Genomic DNA, 19,313 nt, shown 5'->3' on the forward strand with positions numbered 1-19,313 from the left:
GGAAATAAGCTGGGGGTGAGTGTGTCTGCACCTTCAATATGAGCTTTTTTCATCTTTCACATTACAAAAGAACTTGTGATGGACTTGTTTCCTTATTGTCTCTTTTGGGAAGATGGACTTCCCAGATGTCTCTGACATCTGAGCATTATAGACAAAATAGAAACCGTAAGATCAAACTGCAGTCCATAATGTAATGTTTCCTTCTGCAGAGACAAACAGGGCGCTCTGCAGTATGTGAAGAACTTTAAGCCTCATGTTGAAGGCCAGCAGCTCAGGATTCTTCTTTATGGGCCGGCTGGCGGTGGAAATTCCAGTTTCATCAACTCTGTTAACTGTGTCTTAGAAGACACAGAATGTGTGCCCTGTCTGAAGAAGTCTACACCAGAAAGGCATGCACAATGTTTGTGTTCATTAGGGAAGAAAGCATCCTAAATTCATTTGATAGCTCATGTAAAACTTGACCTTCATGAAACTTGGCGGGCTCCTGTCATGATTATTACAGTACTGTACTGATAATTCAATTCAATTCAATTTTATTTATATAGCGCCAAATCACAACAACAGTTATCTCACAACGCTTTTCATAAAAGAGCAGGTCTAGACCGTACTCTATGATGCTATTTACAGAAGCCCAACAGTTCCCACCAAGAGCAAGCACTAGGAGACAGAGGCAAGGAAAAACTTCCTTTTAAGAGGCAGAAACCTCGAGCAGAACCATGGCTCAGGGTGGGCGGCCATCTGCCTCGACCGGTTGGGGTGAAGGAGACAGAGGGAGAGAGAGAGCGAGAGAGAGAGAGAGAGAGAGAGGGAGGCAGCCTACACAATATCCACACATAGTTTATTTGAGAAAATCCTCAAATAAACTATTGCTCTGTAGAAAGTCACACAGCTGTTTAGCAACTGCTTTCTCCAGAACCTTAGAGAGAAATGGAAGGTTAGATATAGGTCTATAATTGGCTAAAACATCCGGATCAACTTTGGGCTTTTTCAGAAAAGGTTTAATTACAGTTACTTTAAATTACTGTGGTACATAGCCTGTTGATGAAGATAGATTGATCATATCTAGTATAGAGGTGCAAACATCTTTAAGCAGCCTAGTCGGGATGGGGTCTAAGAGGCAGGTTGATGGTTTAGATGAAGAAATTATTGAAGTTAGTTGGTAAAGATTGAGGGAAGCAAAACAGTCTAAACATGTATCTGGTTCTACAGCTGTTTCTAAGGTTCCTGAGTTAAGAGATAAGTCGGTGCCAGTTGAGGGCAGGTCTTGGTGAATTTTGTTTCTAATAGCTAGAATTTTATCATTAAAGAAGCTCATGAAGTCGTAACTACTGAGAGCTATGGGAATACTTGGCTCAATAGAGCTGTGACTCTCTGTCAGCCTGGCTACAGTGCTGAAAAGAAACCTGGGGTTGTTCCTATTTTCCTCTATTAATGACGAGTAGTACGCTGCTCTGGCATTACGGAGGGCCTTCCTATAAGTTTTAAGACTATCTTGCCAAATTAAACGAGAATTTTCCACTTTGGTGGAACGCCAATTCCTCTCAAGTTTCCGCGATATTTGCTTTAATTTGCGAGTTTCAGTATTATACCATGGAGCTAACCGTCTTTGTTTTAGTATTTTCTTTTTTAGAGGGGCTACAGAGTCGAGTGTCATTCGCAGCGAGCCTGCAGCACTATCAACAAGATGATCGATTTGGGAGGGACTGAAATTAGCATAGGAGTCCTCCGTTACTTTGTGACTAGATAATGTATTTAGAGCTGATGGAATCGCATCCTTAAATTCAGACAGACATCTTGTATAGAAATTTTTGCCCAATGGCGAGTAGTTCAGCAATACAAACTCAAAAGTTATCAAACAGTGGTCGGATAAAGAGGGATTCTGTGGGAACACCACTAAATGTTCAATTTCAATACCATACACCAAAACAAGGTCGAGGGTGTGGTTAAAACAGTGAGTCGGTTCATGAACACTCTGAGAGAAGCCAATGGAATCTAACAGAGAGATAAACGCAGTACTAAAGCTGTCATTCTCAACGTCCACATGAATATTAAAATCCCCTACAATAATAACTTTGTCCGTTTTAAGGACTAAAGTTGACAAAAACTCTGCAAATTCAGATAAGAATTCAGAGAACGGGCCAGGTGCTCGGTACACTATAACAAAAAGAATTGGTTGCAGTGATTTCCAACTTGGAAACGTATGAAAGACTAAGAGCGAGGCTTTCAAATGAGTTATAGTTTAGTTTAGGTTTAGAGCTGATTAGTAGGCTAGAGTCGAAGATAGCTGCAACTCCACCTCCTCGGCCTGTGCCTCGAGGAATGTGAGTATTAATATGACTGGGAGGGGTGGATTCATTTAGGCTAACATATTCTCCATCACCCAGCCAGGTTTCAGTAAGACCAAATAAATCAATATCATAATCTGATATTAGTTCATTTACTAGTACACCTTTAGAAGAGAGAGATCTGATGTTTAAGAGTCCACATTTAACTCTCCTATTCGTTTGCACTATTGCTCTTGTGGTTTTAATTTTTATGAGGTTTTTATGCACAGTTCCTCTTCTGTTTACCTGTTTAAATAATTTCGATGGTCGGGGGACAGACACCGTCACTATAGGATTTTCACTAAGTAACTCCTGAAATGGAGGAGCAGAGAAGTGTGTTAGACTGCGACTCTGCGTAGGGTTTTGGGTGGGTAACTGCTGAAAAAGAAGGGCAGAGAAGTGTGTTAGACTGCGATTCTGCCTCCTGGTCTCAACTCTGGGTTGTCATGGATTTGGTCCACTAATAAACTTGGCCAGATTTCTAGAAATGAGAGCTGCTCCTTTCCAAGTGGGATGGATGCCGTCTCTCCGGATCAGACCAGATCTGGTCTTCCCCAGAAAGTCTGCCAATGATCTACAAAGCCCACATCACATAAACACAATCCCAGGTTTCTGTTTAAGACTGTGGATCAGCTGGTAAACCCAACCCCTCCTTGTGCCTCAGCTGGAAGTAATGATGACTGTGAATTGTTTTTATCTTATTTTACCAATAAGGTGGTGTCAATCAGAGCCTCTATTACCCCCGTGGCCTCTTACTCAGAGGTTCCTCACCAGCAACAACAGAGTTTTAACCAGTTTTATCCCATCGACTTGTCTGAGCTTTAAAAACAGTATCACAAATGAGAGTGTCCTCCAGCCCACTTGATGTAAAAGTTTTTACTGAAAGTAATGGATTCTGTTGGGCCCCATTTGATCTCTGTTTTCAACAGCTCCCTATCTACTGGTTGTGTCCCTGATTATTTTAAAACAGCTTGCGTGAACCCACTTTTAAAGAAACCTGGTTTAGATCCCTCCCTCCCACATAATTTTAGACCAATTTCAAAACTGCCTTTTATTGCAAAGATTCTAGAAAGAATTGTGTCCAAACAGCTGCTCACTGTGCTGGAAAATAACAAAATATTTGAAAAGTTTCAGTCTGGTTTCAGGAAGTACCACAGCACTGAGACTGCCCTGCTTAAAGTCACCAATGACCTTTTAATGTCTGCTGATGAAGGCATGTGCTCAGTCCTGGTACTCCTGGACCTTAGCGCTTCCCCTTGGACATATTATCCATAAACATGGCATTTCTTTTCATATTTATGCTGATGACACACAAATGTACTTGCCTGTCAGATCCACAGACCCTGGAATGCTCAGTTCACTTAACAACTGCCTTAAAAAATGGATGTCAAATAATTTCCTCCAGCTGAACTCAGACAAAACAGAAATTCTGGTCATCGGGTCCCAGCTGATGGCAAAACAAATACTGCCATCTGCTGGTTCCCTAGTAAAGAGGTTTCCACGTACCTGACCTTAGGGGATCATCCCCCTGCATATGGAATATGTAACAGTGGAGAGACAGTCTCTCCACTTAGAGAACCAAGGTTACAAAAACTATTGTCTGTGAATCATCGACCCACCAACAAATGCAATTTGAAACCATGCAAAGAGGAAACTGTTTATAAACCAGATCCAGAAACTTTTGCAGCCTGCTGTGGACCTGAGCTCATTTATAGGAGTCAAAATTTTTATTTATGTTTGGAAATCATGGACGCTGTGTCCTCCGGGCTAAAGAGGAGAAGGACCATCTGTCTTTTAATAAGTGAACAGTGTAAAAACCAGCATCTGTGATGGTATCGGAGTGCATTAGTGCACATGGCATGGGTGCTGAACAATATAGGTTTTGGAGCAACGTATGCTGCCAAGTAGACAAGATGTTTTGCTTATTTCAGCAAGACAATGAAAACAAATTCTGCATGTGTTGTCAGAGTGCTACATTCATCTCAAAACTGTATTGCTTCAAAAGAAAATGTCTTGCACTGTGAAACTGAAACTGAAAACGTGTGGTTTAAGGGCCGGAAGAGACTAAGGGGAGCTTCTCTGTAGATATGCGCGTCTTCATAATGAAAACTACAAACCTGATGTCTACATAGACTTCTCCCTTAGTCCAAGGCTCATATTCAGTCTTTCACTTTGTTCCAGGACCCAACAACACAGGTACTATGCTTCTGTTACATTCATCCTCAAATGTGTGTGTTTCCTGTGATTGTGACAGTGCTTTATATCTGTCTGTTTTAATACCAGCATCGTGATTATTGAAGAATAAAAATAGGACCATTGTATGAACTGACGTCAACATGACAAAATGAATCATATTTTAAGATTTTTTTCATTGTGTTCCAGGTGTTTTTGTTTTTTTAGTTTTGAATAAATTCTGATAATATCTAATTTTGATGTATTTAACTATTTTATCCTCCAGCCATGGGACATAAATCCTCCAAATCAAATGCATCCAAAACTCCTCCACGTAAGATTGTCAAAAAAAAATTCTTATTTTTGGATTATTACATATTGATGCAAGAAGAACTGTGTTTTTTCATAATATTTTGTCTTATCTGAACATGTGTTGTGTATTTGTCAGTTCTCAACGAACCATGGAGGAAAATAAACTGGGGGTGAGTGTGTCCACACCATCAATGTTAGCTTGAAATTGAAATCTTTCACAGCAGAAACCGCAGAAATTTCCTTGTGATTGATTGTTTGTTTTTCCCTTTTTCCTTGTTTGATGTACTCCTGATTAATTTTTCTGTTAATGTGTGACATATGTGTGAGTTTTGTCTATACTCTGATGTAATGTTTCCTTCCTTGAGCAGAGACAAACAGAGCAATCTACAGTATGTGAAGAACTACAAACCTCATGATGGAGGCCAGCAGCTCAGGATTCTTCTTCATGGCCCAGCTGGAGCTGGAAAGTCCAGTTTCATCAACTCTTTTCAAAGCCTGTTACATGGCAGAATGTACACACTGGCTTTGGCAGATAACATCTCTCACGACAGTTTCACCAGGAAGGTATGAATGACGTGTTGATAAAGACAATATCACAAATTCATTATTCCCTAATAAAAACTTAGCAATTATATGGTGTATTATTATAACTTCATTACTTCATTATTATTATATCATTTTCAACCAGCAAATACAAATTGCCTTCTAGAGGTTTCTGCCTTTGCACTGGGAATAAAAGTAAATAAAGTGTTATAACAAAAGTCAAGGTACATTGAGAACATCAGCAGTTGGGATATTTTCCAAAATGCAATGCCAAATGCAATATCTGTGATTTGTTAATTCATGTGAAAATTTATTTAACTGACAAATATACAAAGAACAGTTTTTCAATAATTTTACTGACCAGCTTAATTGTATTTTGTAAATATAAACAACATTTAGACAGATGCATGTTTACCATTGGGTTACATCACATTTCCTTTCAATAACACTTTCTAATGGTTTGGGAAGTGAAGAAACTAATTGTGACAGTTTAGCAATTGGAATTTTTGTCCATTCTTGCCTGATACAAAACTTCAGCTGCTCAACATTCTGTGGTCACTGTTCTATGATTCTCCTCTTAATGATGCTCCATACATGTTCAGTAGGAGATATATCTGGACTAGCAGCAGGCCAGTCAGGCGCACACACACTCTGTGTCTATGAAGCCACACTGTTGTAGCCCATGCTGAATGAGGCCTGACATTGTCCTGCTAAAATAAGCATGGGTGTACCTGGAAGAAATGTTGACGGCAACATATGTCTCTCTAAAATTCCAATATATGCCTCAGAATCAATGGTACCTTTACACCGTACCGGAACCGTTAGGAACCCCGTGCTTTGAATTGTGAAGAATGACAAAATGTTTTATTATAAAACACACATTGAGCTCTTTCTGAAAGGCAGGATCTCAGCCACTTAAGCACCCGGTCAGAAATTTTTTGACCCTGTACAAATGAATACAATTGTATCAAAAGCAGCGCTAAGGTCTAACAACAAGAGGATATTTATCACCTTTGTGAGTGCTTTTTCAATAGAATGTTTAGCAGACTGCAGTGGCTCAAAAAGATTAATAGAACACAAATACTGTAATATATTGGCTAGTTTGAGACCATTTGCTCAAAGAGGGTTTAACCACAGCAGATTTGATCAAATTGGAAAAGTTTGACAGCGCCTAACCCTACCCCTAAGATAGCTAAAACATAGAATCCCAATTTGGCGATCATTCTTGAACAACCCAGGCAGGCAAGGGATCTTTAGGGTAAGTTGTACCTCTTGTAGCCACAACAACCTTAGTTAAAGCAGCCAAATAAACCAGAGGATGTAGCCTGTGTAATGACAACTGTCTGGCAGATGAGTATGATATTTTGTTTGAATGTAAGAATGAAAGCATAATCAATTTCAGAGCAAGGTATTTGCAGTCCTATGTAAGGTTCCCCTTATATGCATAAATTAATTTTGTTGCTACAATCAGATTAGCCAAAATTTATTGGGAAACTGGGCGTCTCTTTGAAGAATGTTCTTCCTCTGTTTATGCAATATTTGCTGTTTTGTGCTAATCCAGCTGTATGCTGGATCTGTCTGTTTGTTGTTATTTGTTATTTGTGCTCCATACCATATGATTGTGGTCCTGAGCCTATAAATAAATTTTCCATTTGACATCACTAACAATTTTATCATGAATTTTGGCACAAAATGAACCACAACACCTAACCCCCTTCTTGCAAAGGCTGAACCTTTGGCGGATGCTACTTTTATGTCATGACATAACCTGCTACCAGTTAGCCTGGTTTTTGTGCAGTCTACCAAACAGATGTTACTTGCACTTTTCGATCTTATTTCAACTCTGTCCCAACTTTTGCTGAGTGTGTTGCAGGTGTGAAATTCTAACTTTGTTTATATTCACAAAATACAATTACACTGGTCAGTAAATTATTGAAAATATGTTCTTTGTAGGCCTACTTTTTCAGTTAAATAAAGGTTCAAATGAATTAACAAATCACAGATTTCTACGCATTTTGGAAAATATATAAACTTTTATGGAAATGTTTGTTTTTGAAAAACTATAGAAAGGAGATCATAGCATTATGTTGTAAGACAAGAACCTATTACTCAAGAAGGTAAGTTTCTGAAAATTTGCAGCAGTGACACAGCTACTGCAAATGAACTGTTAGAACCCACAATCAGCAGGAAGCACTGACACTGCGGAAGCTTCATAGCTCAACTGACTTCCTGTTTTTGCTGCCCTTGTGGTTAGGGTATGATCAAGTTTAGGCAACTACAACTGCTTCAACGTCTCAGTAAAAAAGAAAGAGAAACCAGCTTTGACTGTTTTGATAGAAGATGTGTGATTTTAGAATGTATTAAATGTGTGTATATGCAATATATATAGCTAGATTATATTATATAGCAAGGTCAAAACTGTTAAATGACTAAGTTAACTGTCAGTATATATTTCACTTTTAACAACTTCACATTTTCTGTTCTGTTTGTAATGTGCTGTGTTATTGTGAACATAAAACTAGAGCTGCCACTTGTTCCACACAACAAGAACTAACGAGTGTTTATCGCATTCTAACTTTTGATATATGTACATGGTATGGCAACACTGGACTCACTCTACACTGGATAACTTTCTGGTATGGTGTGTACTGTGTATGTTGTGTTATTTATTGTTTTGTATTATGATTTTTAAAGATGGGGTTTTTAAACCCCAAAGTCAATTTTCCACATTTGTGGACAATAAAGGCATTCGAACCAAACTGGAAAAAAGGGGTCTTATACTGTTTACTGTATGCTGTGTGCTTTTCTCCATATGTTTTTTTTTACAGTACACAACCTACAAGATCCAAAAAGAAAGTCCAGAGTCCTTTTACCCTTTTGTCTTCAGTGACATCATGGGCCTGCAAACAACCAATGGTGTCCAAGTGGAAGACATCAAACTGGCTTTGAAGGGACATGTGAAGGACGGTTACAGGGTAAAGTTGCTACAAACTTTGCAGACTTTTCTCACAACTGAGCTCATATGATTAATTTGAATGATATTATTTATTTATACATACTGTAACTGTCAATTAACTTGATTTTAAAACAATTTCCAGTTCAAACCTGAATCACCGTTGTCAGAGGGAGATCAATTCTACAACAAATATCCCACTGCCAATGACAAAGTGCACGTTCTGGTCTGTGTCATTAATGCCAACATAGTGTCTGGAATGACATATTTAACTATAGAGAAGATTCGGAACATCAGGCTGGAAGCCAGCAACCTGGGTGAGAGCAGGAATCTCTGTTTATTCTTCTCTTTATTGGATATTTAATGAAACACACTGATTGGTACTCCACTCAAAATGTTTGAAAGTATGGAAGACTCCCCTCCTGCAGCTGTTTGTAGTTTCCATCATCACAGAGAACAGCAGCTGTGGTCAGTTACATGATTCAGTAGTTTTGTGTTCTCCTGGCAGGAATTCCTCAAGTGGCCATCCTCACCAAAATTGATGAAGTCTGTCCTGAAATCAAACAAGATTTACAGAACGTCTACAAGAGCAAGTCTCTGAAGAATAAGGTAGGTTTAATAGGTAATATTATGAATTCACAGAGGTGGAATCACATTTGAAGTTTGAGTCAAAACGTTTTCAATATTTGCGCACTGTCCGACTTTTTCTCTCCTTATACCGATTCTGTTATGCTTAAATTACTATTATTACTTATGCATGCTTAATACTCAACCTTCTTTGTTATTATACTGTCCAATATGCTGTTGAATTGTTTTCTTCTTGTTCCCTTCCCAAAGTTTCAAGGCTGAGAAAGGCTCCTCTGTAGACAAAACATTTGTGCCACTGTCTTAAAAAGTTTATGCAGTTCTTTCCTCGTGGTACACATCTGAGCCAGCTGAACTCTGTTCTTTTCTCATTTTTAATAAATTAGCCCAAAACAACAGTTTGTTATTATTGTAATTTTATTTGTTCAATTCTCCACTGGGAAATATACAATTTAAACGACACTTGCAAAATGCATGGATCGGTTACGTTTGGCCAACACCTGATCCACTTAATAAAGTTGTTATCAGTTGTCCAGTCCAGATTGGTGCAGTGAGCACAAAAAGCCTTTAAAACTCTGAGATGTTAACTGAGCTGTTGATCTTTTTAAACTGTAGATGGAGCAGTTCAGTGCAGATGTGGGTTTTCCCATGAACTGCATCTTCCCTGTGAAGAACTACCATGAAGAAATCGACCTCAACAATGACGTTGACTCGCTGCTCCTGAGCACGCTGACAAACATCATCAACTTCGGAGAAGACTGCATCAACTTCAAAAAGAGTCAGTCTGAATGTTGAGACAGATGTACGGGTATGCTCCTCAATGTTCTCAGATAACAGTGGTCCTGCATACTCAGCAGCTATAATACCAGGTGTGTGCTTCATGTAAAGTGCTGCCAGTGAATAATGTAGCCAGAAGTTCCTTTTTACTGGTTGTGTTCAGCTTCATGTTGGGTCAGCAGGACATTTTTATGGATCAGGGTAACAGATTGATAATGTCATTTGAAATGGCATTGTTACTTAAGCTGTTTTTGTTTTTTGATGTGGAGTTTTTTTTTATTTCTTTAATTGTGGTGATGTGCTTTTTGATTTTAGTCTCATGCTTCTTTGTGTTTTCTTTGTTTTCTAACTTCGTGGGGCCATGTTGAAAACAAATGTTTTCACTGTTTTCCTTTAGAAAACACTGTGTCTAATCTATAAAATCAATCAATCATTGTTTGAATGCAGCATAAAAAGGCTGTATTTCATTATAAACAATCAGGTTTTATAACAATCTTGTATATGAATTCCTGATTTTTTTTTTTTTAATATTTGTTTTAGTTTAAAAACCCTGAAAACGTGGCTTCAAATGGTTATAGTATTTCACCCCAACATGAAATATTTATGACTAAATTAGCAGCAATTAAGGTTTTAAAAAACAAAACAAACATCTTTGGTTATTATTTCTTAAGAATTTAACACCAGTTCAATTTCAAGACCTTTATTTGTCCCCAAGGGGCGATTAATTTTGCTGCAGCAGCAAAGAAGTTGACACCCAGTACATAACAACAAAGACGACGACATCGATTAAAAATACAGGGTCAGACCAATGGGTAAATGAATACCACAACATTAAAAGTTTAAGTTCAAGTGAGCCTTATGTGCGTTACCTATTCTTTACAGAGTTAAGCAGAGAGATAGCATAGGGAAAGAAGGAGAATTTATATCGCTTTGTTTTGGCCTGTGGTTGACTGAAGCGGGAACCAGAAGGCAGCAACTTAAATTCTGCATGCAGGGTGTGAGAACTATCAGACATGATGGATTCTGCCTTTTTAAGCACATGTCTATTTTACAGTTCAGTTAGCTCCCAATGATTTTGCTGCTAACTTTATTTACCATTGCTAATGTGTTTTTCTGTTTTAAACTAAGAGAAGCATACCAGCAAATACATGATAGTAAAGTAGATTTAAGATAGTAAGTAAAGACGGACTGAATAAAAGATTTATAAAACAATGTCGTCAGGGATCTGTCCACTTGAAACTTAGTTAGCTTTCTCAGACAGAAAAGACGTTGCTGACTTTTCTTACTCAGCATATCTGTGTTTAGTTCAAAGGTCAACTTGTTATCACTGATGATTCCCAGATACTTATACGACTCAACAATTTCAACCTCTTTTCCATCTATAATCATCTTTTCAGGAGTTGGAAATCATGTCTTTTGTCTTCGTAACATTTAAGTCTAAAAAGGCTTCTTTGCACCAGTTTAAAAAATAGTGTAGTACAGGGCCGTGAGATGTTTCAGTGGAGTCCATTAAACTTACAATGACTGTGTCATCTGCAAACTTTACAATATAGTTATTGGTCAGTTCACTGCGGCAGTCGTTGGTGTACATAATGTATAAAAGAGGAGAGAGAACACAGCCTTGAGGGGAGCTGGTTGATGTCACTGATATTCCAGAAAGATGTCCATTTACTCTCACTCTCTGTGTCCTATTAGTGAGAAAGTTCTAAATCCATCCCACCAGGTTGTAGTCCAACCCAAAGTTTTTTTCTATGAGCTTCTGTACCAATAAATGGGGCTGGATGGTGTTAAAGGCAGATGAGAAATCCACAAACAGCAGTCTGACATGGTTTTTGTTACCCTCTAAATGCTTGTATATGAGGTTGAGCAGAGTTATGGTAGCGTCCTGCACCCCCCTGTTGGCTCTGTACGCAAACTGCAGGGGGTCGAGGAGGCGTTCAATCCTACCAGCAGTTCTTTCTTTTTCAGTTTTTCAAAGGACTTCATAACTAATGAAGTTACAGGTCTGTAGTCATTCAGAATTTTTGGGTGGTTGCTTTTTGCGATGGGAATAATTGTAGATTGTTTCCATAAGTTTGGGACTATGTTGGCACAAAGACAGATTAAAAATATAATAAAAAATGAAGCCTAATTGATCGGCACAATGGGTCAGTATGCGGCTGCTAATGTTGTCGGGGCAAGGGCTTCTACAAGACTTGCAATGTTTGAAAGTGTTCACAACATTGCGTTCAGAAAAACAAGGAGTAAGAAGACCAGAGTTAATTAGACTGTCCCTTAATGCACCCGTTTCTTTACTATAATTGTGGACATCGAACCTAGAATAAACTCCTGTGCCAGTGCAGAGTCTGCTGTAAAACCTTCTAAAAATGTCTGTTTCCTTTTTTTGTCATTAAGTCCAACAATATTCTTGACTCTGTCCCATGCTCAGCCCAAACTATTATTACTTTGTTGTCTTTCTACTTTATCTTTATAACTCCTTTTACACCTTTTTATTTCCCGTTTCATCTCTTTTTGTATAGAGTTTAGTTCAGTGACACTGCCCTGTTTAAAAGCCAGTTTTTTCTTATTTAACAGGATTTTAAGTTGTTTGCTTTGAATTTTAACAGAACAAAGTGAAGTCTTAGCAGTGAACTGCTCTCATAACTTTAATTTACTTTTTACTTTTTAACTGTCATTTTGATTAATTTAATCTCTGAAACTCAAAAACCCTCAGAAATGTGCATCTCTGCTCATCACATGGTCACAGCGCCTCTCACAGGCTGAAAGACATCATTACAGCTTACAGACAGCAGCCTGAGAAAAGCTTTATAAAGTTAACATTTTACTAAACATTTTTTTCTCAATTTCTCAAGTCATAGTGAAACGGTTGGCGTCCCTTTTTCACCACTGCTGCGGTAAATCACTTCCGTCAAACATGGTTACACAGACAACCTTATAATTACACTGACTTTGGATAAGTACCTCATACAGCCCCATCCTAATATTAATAACAATATCATTAATTCTGTTGATGAAAAACAGCACTGTGCTGCGTTATTTGTTGATTTATCCAAGTCATTTAACTCAGTTGATCATGACTTACTGTTATTGCTATCCAGACTAATTAACGTGGGTTTTGGTAAAGAGGCCGTGAATTGGTTTATAAACTACTTTTTTCAGTGTCTGTTGAAAATCACATATCTAAACCCCTTGAAATCTCCAGAGGTGTCCCCCAGGGCTCGATCTTGGCTCCCGTTAATTTCACCATTTACGTACATGGTTATATATACACATGTGCTCCCACCCTGGCTCAGGCTGTCACGGAGCTTCAGGTTACGTTCTCTGCATTGCAGTTCTCATTGAACAATCTCAAATTACTCTTAAATACCCCAAAAAACAAGGTCATGATATTCAATAGAGCTTTTAAAGAAATTGATTTATTCATTTATTTTAAAATATGTATTCTGGGGGAATGGTATTTAATTTTATTAAAATATACGAGTGGTGCGTGTATGAATAAAAGATTTCAAAATGTTATTTATTTATTTTTATAAAACTATCTTCATAGCAAACATTAATTATATTAGAGCAGTAGACTGCGTGGTGGAGGACTAAGATGAGACAGAAAACAACACATGGTTGTAAATGCCTATTATAGTAGGCCATTTCTAAGAAATCATACTTAAAATGTAAAATTATTTTCTTTCCCTTTTCTCAGTGTCTGCATCCCTTCTTTCTCTATATTCCTTCTTTCCTCAATCTCTGAAATAGATGCAAGTAGAAGACATGGTACTGTTAATGTAATATTTATTTAAAACAATATTTTACCACCTCAAAATAAGTAGTAATGCTTTTTTTGATCAGCAGCTTAATGTTATACTTTAATATTTACAGGTCTGAGGACAATGCACAAAGATGGTGGTATGGCATCTGCTTTCAGCCTAGTCTTGACCTTTCTGGTCCTGACAAACTGGTGTGCCTATACACCTCACACCTAGACTATTGTAAGACAGTACACAGGCACAAACCACTTAACATGCTGATTTATGAGTTTATTGGAGATTTAATAAATTAATTCATGACAATAATTGATAGTCACCTGTCTGTTCTATCTGAAGTCATAAAGATTACATTAGTTATTAAAATAAATTGACCCTGGTACCATGGGATTACTAAAAGGAATGTTAGAAAGGTAAATCTGATCTGAATTTTAAAACGTTGTGTTTTCCAGAGGAACACACTTTCTAATGTAAGCTTAGCCAAAAAATGTCCACAAGGTAGATGCTTGTAGCTGTTATTGTCAAAAATAGATGTCCTCCTTTTTAATAAATAGTAATGTAACTACATACACGTGTCAGTGTGCTGTACAAATATTGTAAATCAACGCTATCATTGTATAATTACCAAACATTGCTTTACATTAATAGCCTCGTGCTATTTCTTAATGATGAATGTAACGGTTTTTGAATAAGCAGGTATTACATGGATGTATTTTAACTGCTGATTGAAGTTTTAATGTACTGGTTTGATAGTGAGTTGCGTCTGTTGCATTTGTATATACACTCACCTAAAGGATTATTAGGAACACCACACTAATACTGTGTTTGACCCCCTTTCGCCTTCAGAACTGCCTTAATTCTACGTGGCATTGATTCAACAAGGTGCTGAAAGCATTCTTTAGAAATGTTGGCCCATATTGATGGATAGCATCTTGCAGTTGATGGAGATTTGTGGGATGCACATCCAGGGCACGAAGCTCCCGTTCCACCACATCCCAAAGATGCTCTATTGGGTTGAGATCTGGTGACCGTGGGGGCCATTTTAGTACAGTGAACTCATTGTCATGTTCAAGTAACCAATTTGAAATGATTGGAGCTTCGTGACATGGTGCATTATCCTGCTGGAAGTAGCCATCAGAGGATGGGTACATGGTGGCCATAAAGGGATGGACATGGTCAGAAACAATGCTCAGGTAGGCCGTGGCATTTAAACCATGCCCAATTGGCACTAAGGGGCCTAAAGCGTGCCAAGAAAACATCCCCCACACCATTACACCACCACCACCAGCCTGCACAGTGGTAACAAGGCATGATGGATCCATGTTCTCATTCTGTTTACGCCAAATTCTGACTCTACCATCTGAATGTCTCAACAGAAATCGAGACTCATCAGACCAGGCAACATTTTTCCAGTCTTCAACTGTCCAATTTTGGTGAGCTCTTGCAAATTGTAGCCTCTTTTTCCTATTTGTAGTGGAGATGAGTGGTACCCGGTGGGGTCTTCTGCTGTTGTAGCCCATCCGCCTCAAGGTCGTGCGTGTTGTGGCTTCACAAATGCTTTGCTGCATACCTCGGTTGTAACGAGTGGTTATTTCAGTCAAAGTTGCTCTTCTATCAGCTTGAATCAGTCGGCCCGTTCTCCTCTGACCTCTAGCATCAACGAGGCATTTTCGCCCACAGGACTGCCGCATACTGGATGTTTTTCCCTTTTCACATCATTCTTTGTAAACCCTAGAAATGGTTGTGCGTGAAAATCCCAGTAACTGAGCAGATTGTGAAATACTCAGACCGGCCCGTCTGGCACCAACAACCATGCCACGCTCAGAATGGCTTAAATCACCTTTCTTTCCCATTCTGACATTCAGTTTGGAGTTCAGGAGATTGTCTTGACCAGGACCACACCCCTAAATGCATTGAAGCAACTGCTATGTGATTAGTTGATTAGATAATTGCATTAATGAGAAATTGAACTAATAATCCTTTAGGTGAGTGTAGGTAAAAGGTGTATGAGATGCACAATGGATAAGATACATGTCTTTGGTGTGAGAGACCCAGGTTCAATCCACCACTGTGACCCTGAGCAAGACACTTAGCCCCTAGTTGTTCCAGAGGCGTGCAACCTCTGACATGTATAGCAATTGTAAGTCGCTTTGGATAAAAGCATCAGCTAAATGAATAAATTTGCAAAGGGTAAATGTTTTGATTGTATTTTTTATTGTTGTTTTATGTACTGTCAGACTTGCTGTCCTGATCCCTGTCTTGTCCAGGGTACCCTTAAAAAAAAGAGATTTTATCTCAATGGGTCTTTCCCCCTATTTAAATAAAGGTCAAATAAATAAAATTAGTAGTACTATTAATTAAAATTTGCAGTGATTGACTCATGTAGAGAATGTAGAAGTCACAGATGTGGCTAGAGGTAACAGTCCAGAAAAAGAGGAACTGGGCTGATTAAAGAGAAAATCTGAAGAGTGGCATTAAGAGTCTGGGACGTTCAGAAATACGCTACAGTAGAATCAATAATTGATTTATAAATTACTATATTACTTTATTACCAGTGACTGTATAACTTACATAAGTTGCTACGATTCTTCCCTCGACACACATTTCTCCTTTCACTTTCGCCCCTCCAGCACAACAGGTCTAGGTTTTTCTATAAATCCTCCTCTGATGTTAAACTGTTCCCATTCTGTTTGGAGCGTATCTGTGTTCCCAGGGTTCTATGTTCCTCAGCTCAAGATCCTCACACATTGATGAGGAGACCTTTGAAAGGGTTTAATGGGTGTGAACTGGGAAGCAAACTGAGACATTAGCATAGTATAGATTTGTTCAGTGAACCAGAGTCCAAATGACAGGGTAATCAGTAGATGAAGACAACTGAAAACTTTTGCTCATCCTGGGGAGCGTATTTGTGTGTGTGTGTGGGGGGGGGGGCAGTGTAGAGTTTCCTGACCTCTGTCCAAAAGGTTCTGATAGGCTGGTTCAGGATGAAGTTAGTCTCTGTATAAGGTTAGTATTGTCATTTTAACAGTTAGTGGACATTCAGTAGATTGCAGCTTTTTTAAACATAGGCTACCTACATATTCATATGTATTACACTCATGTTAATTATTCAAATGTTCAAACCATGATAACTTTATTTTAAATTCTTGTAGAGCCGAAGATGCTAACATATATTTTTTTGTGTGAGTGGGTATGAAAATGTGTATCTGGTTATGTCAAATAAAGTCAACGAAATTATATATATCATATTTCCCCTTGATGTAAAGGTGCAGCCTTAAATAAAATACTGAGAAAACACAGCCAAATACAGAACCGCTTGTTATTGTCATTTCATGAAGTTATTGTAGTCGACTATCTGTGGGTGGTGCTGGAACAGTATCTTAAGTGTAAGGTTTCTTTTGTGGGACAACAAGCGTGTCCTAAACAAGCAGCGAGCTGTAGTTCCCCTGATAAACACCCCGACCTCTTTGGCTTCCACAGAGACGCTCTTTGCTCTTTGGAACGTCTCTGGTCCACTCAGAGGAGACAGGCCGGGTATCTGCAGGATGGACTGGTGAGAAAAGTGCCTTTGCAAGTAGACTGCAACTCTGAAGGCCGTGAAGGTCATCATATGACTCAGCACATAAACTTGTGCCAGTGTTGATGATGACTCATTTTATGCGTGGTGCTTTATTGATCACTGTCATATCATTATTTCTTTAGAAGTGTTACAGGGTAGATTACACTATTGGTTTAATATTGATTATGTGTGGCTGTGAACGTTGGAGAAGGTGTGGCTTCCCATAAGACAAACAAGAGGAGGAGACTGACACAGTATATCAATCAATGTAACACAGAATTGGATGAGTTTTCCCTCCGGGACCAGCTCGGATACACATGTATTTGTGTTTTGCAGATGTTTGAAATTATTTTCTAAACTTGAGTTCAATTTAAATTTACTGGAATCTGTGTTTTATTGAAAAGAATACAATTTATATACAAAAGTTACATTGAAGAATACAAAGTGTGAGAGTGAGGACCCATTACACCTGGGGCCCAATCTAAGGGTTTTTCCTTCCACATTACCAACAATAAATATGCGACATCCAAGTTAGATTTCTAAATACAACACGTGGTTGACGTTTGGTCAGGTTCAGGAAAAGATCATGGCTTGGGTTAAACTAACAACGTTACACTAACGTAACTTGCAAAAGCTAAGTAATCGACACAACTTAACCAAATACAATGAACACCGGTCTCCTGGGTGAAAAGTCAAGTTTTTGTCCCACCCATTAATCTGTGATTGTGGGCTTCCTGCTGCCCCCATGTTCCTGCGCGACACCCGATATTTGTATGATTACCACTATCATTACTATTATTTTACATCTCATGTGGAACTTGCACTGTTGTCCAGTTTTCTTATCAAATAATCATACTAATCTCCCGCCTCTGATCTTGCAGATAGCTCATCACACTTTAGGATAATAGGGTGGCACCTGGGGTGGCCAATCAGATTTCAGGTGTGGCCTATGCCACCCCAGGCCAATCCCTGGACACACCCCTGTTAGGTCTCTGTAAATAATATTACTAGAGTAAATAATTCTAGACCTGGTCTATATGAAAAGTGCATAACTTTTGTTATGAATGACACGGCAACTCACACTAAAACAAAAATAAATAGCACTACAGGTACGAGGAAAATATGTGTTTATTGATTTTCGGGATGAACTGTACCTTTAGAAGGAAAATGAATCCTCCCCTAATGCCTCAGTAATTACAGTTAAGATATTGCACTTATATCAAGACCTTACTGCTTCTATACTGTTGGTGGGATTGTGAGTGTTTAGATCTCTCACGACAGGGAATAAAAGAAAATGCCCTGATGAAAATGAAACTGTGTAGGTTGAGGTCTAGAGACTAAGGGCAACTTCTTTTCAGGTGTGTGTGTCTTGAAAAATAAAAATAACATTGAGTCTACATAGATTACTACACTTAGTCCAAGGCTCATATTAATTCTTTTACTTTGTTCCAGGACGCAACAACAGCACAGGTACTACTCTTCTGTTACATTCATCTAAATGTGTTAATGTGTATTTCTCCTTGTTAATCTGCTTTATAGTTAAGTAGAATCATTGTATGAACTGACGTCAACATGACTAAATGAATCACATTTTTAAGCTTTATACTTTTTTGATTATGTGCCTGTTTTTTATTTAGTTTTATTTATTTAAATTCTGGGGTTTTAAGTCTATAAACTACTTCATCGTTTTCTGATAATGTATAATTTTGATGTGTTTAAATATTCTCCAGCCATGAGAGAAACTCCAAACCAGTTGCATCCGAACACCCTCCACGTAAGATTGTTTAAAAAAAAACATATTTCTTCCAGATGATAGATTAATGATGACTGTATTTTCATAATATTTAGTTTTATCTGAACTTGAGCTGTGTTTGTCAGTTCTCAGCAAATCATGGAGGACAATAAACAGGAAGTGAGTGTGTTTGCACTGTCAATGTTTACTGTGTCAACAAAAGCCTGACTTCCTGATTAATTTGTTGAGTGACATCAGGGCTCGTATTTATCAAGCTTCTTAAAGTGTCATTTTAGTCTTAAGTGCTGAGATATCCTGAAATGTATTCCTACTTTCAAACGTAAGTATAAAAGCAAGTTATCAAATTTCTCAAAGCTGAGAATCACTCTCACTCTCCCAGTTATTTAAGACCGCTCCAGAGGACTCTCGAGTGGTTAGGAGCTGCCAGTAGGGGCTTGTGAAGAAATATTTTCAGGAGAAGAAGAATGTTTCTAATTATTTGACAACACGCAGCTAATTAGACGGGGTCGGACTGTGCAAACTTTGTCAGCTGGTTGGTGAGGGATGTCATCTCACCGCTGACTTTACGCAGCAAAAC

At 38.4% G+C, this 19,313-nt stretch overlaps 1 protein-coding gene across 1 annotated transcript; it reads left to right on the forward strand.

The window, feature by feature from the left end:
• Positions 1–4,380: 4,380 nt before the first annotated feature.
• On the forward strand, positions 4,381–11,814 carry LOC119909420 (interferon-induced protein 44-like). Its single transcript, XM_038727648.1, has 8 exons — positions 4,381–4,520; positions 4,783–4,830; positions 4,945–4,978; positions 5,177–5,372; positions 8,180–8,326; positions 8,450–8,621; positions 8,813–8,913; positions 9,505–11,814. Exons 2-8 carry the CDS (start codon positions 4,785–4,787, stop codon positions 9,682–9,684), a joined length of 876 nt encoding a protein of 291 aa, XP_038583576.1. The 5' UTR covers positions 4,381–4,520; positions 4,783–4,784; the 3' UTR covers positions 9,685–11,814.
• The last annotated feature ends 7,499 nt before the right edge of the window (positions 11,815–19,313 follow it).

The sequence above is a fragment of the Micropterus salmoides genome, unplaced genomic scaffold (genome assembly GCF_014851395.1).
Source record: "Micropterus salmoides isolate LMB-PRFRI ecotype aquatic unplaced genomic scaffold, ASM1485139v1 Ms_hic_scaffold_18, whole genome shotgun sequence".
Taxonomy (NCBI): domain Eukaryota; kingdom Metazoa; phylum Chordata; class Actinopteri; order Centrarchiformes; family Centrarchidae; genus Micropterus; species Micropterus salmoides.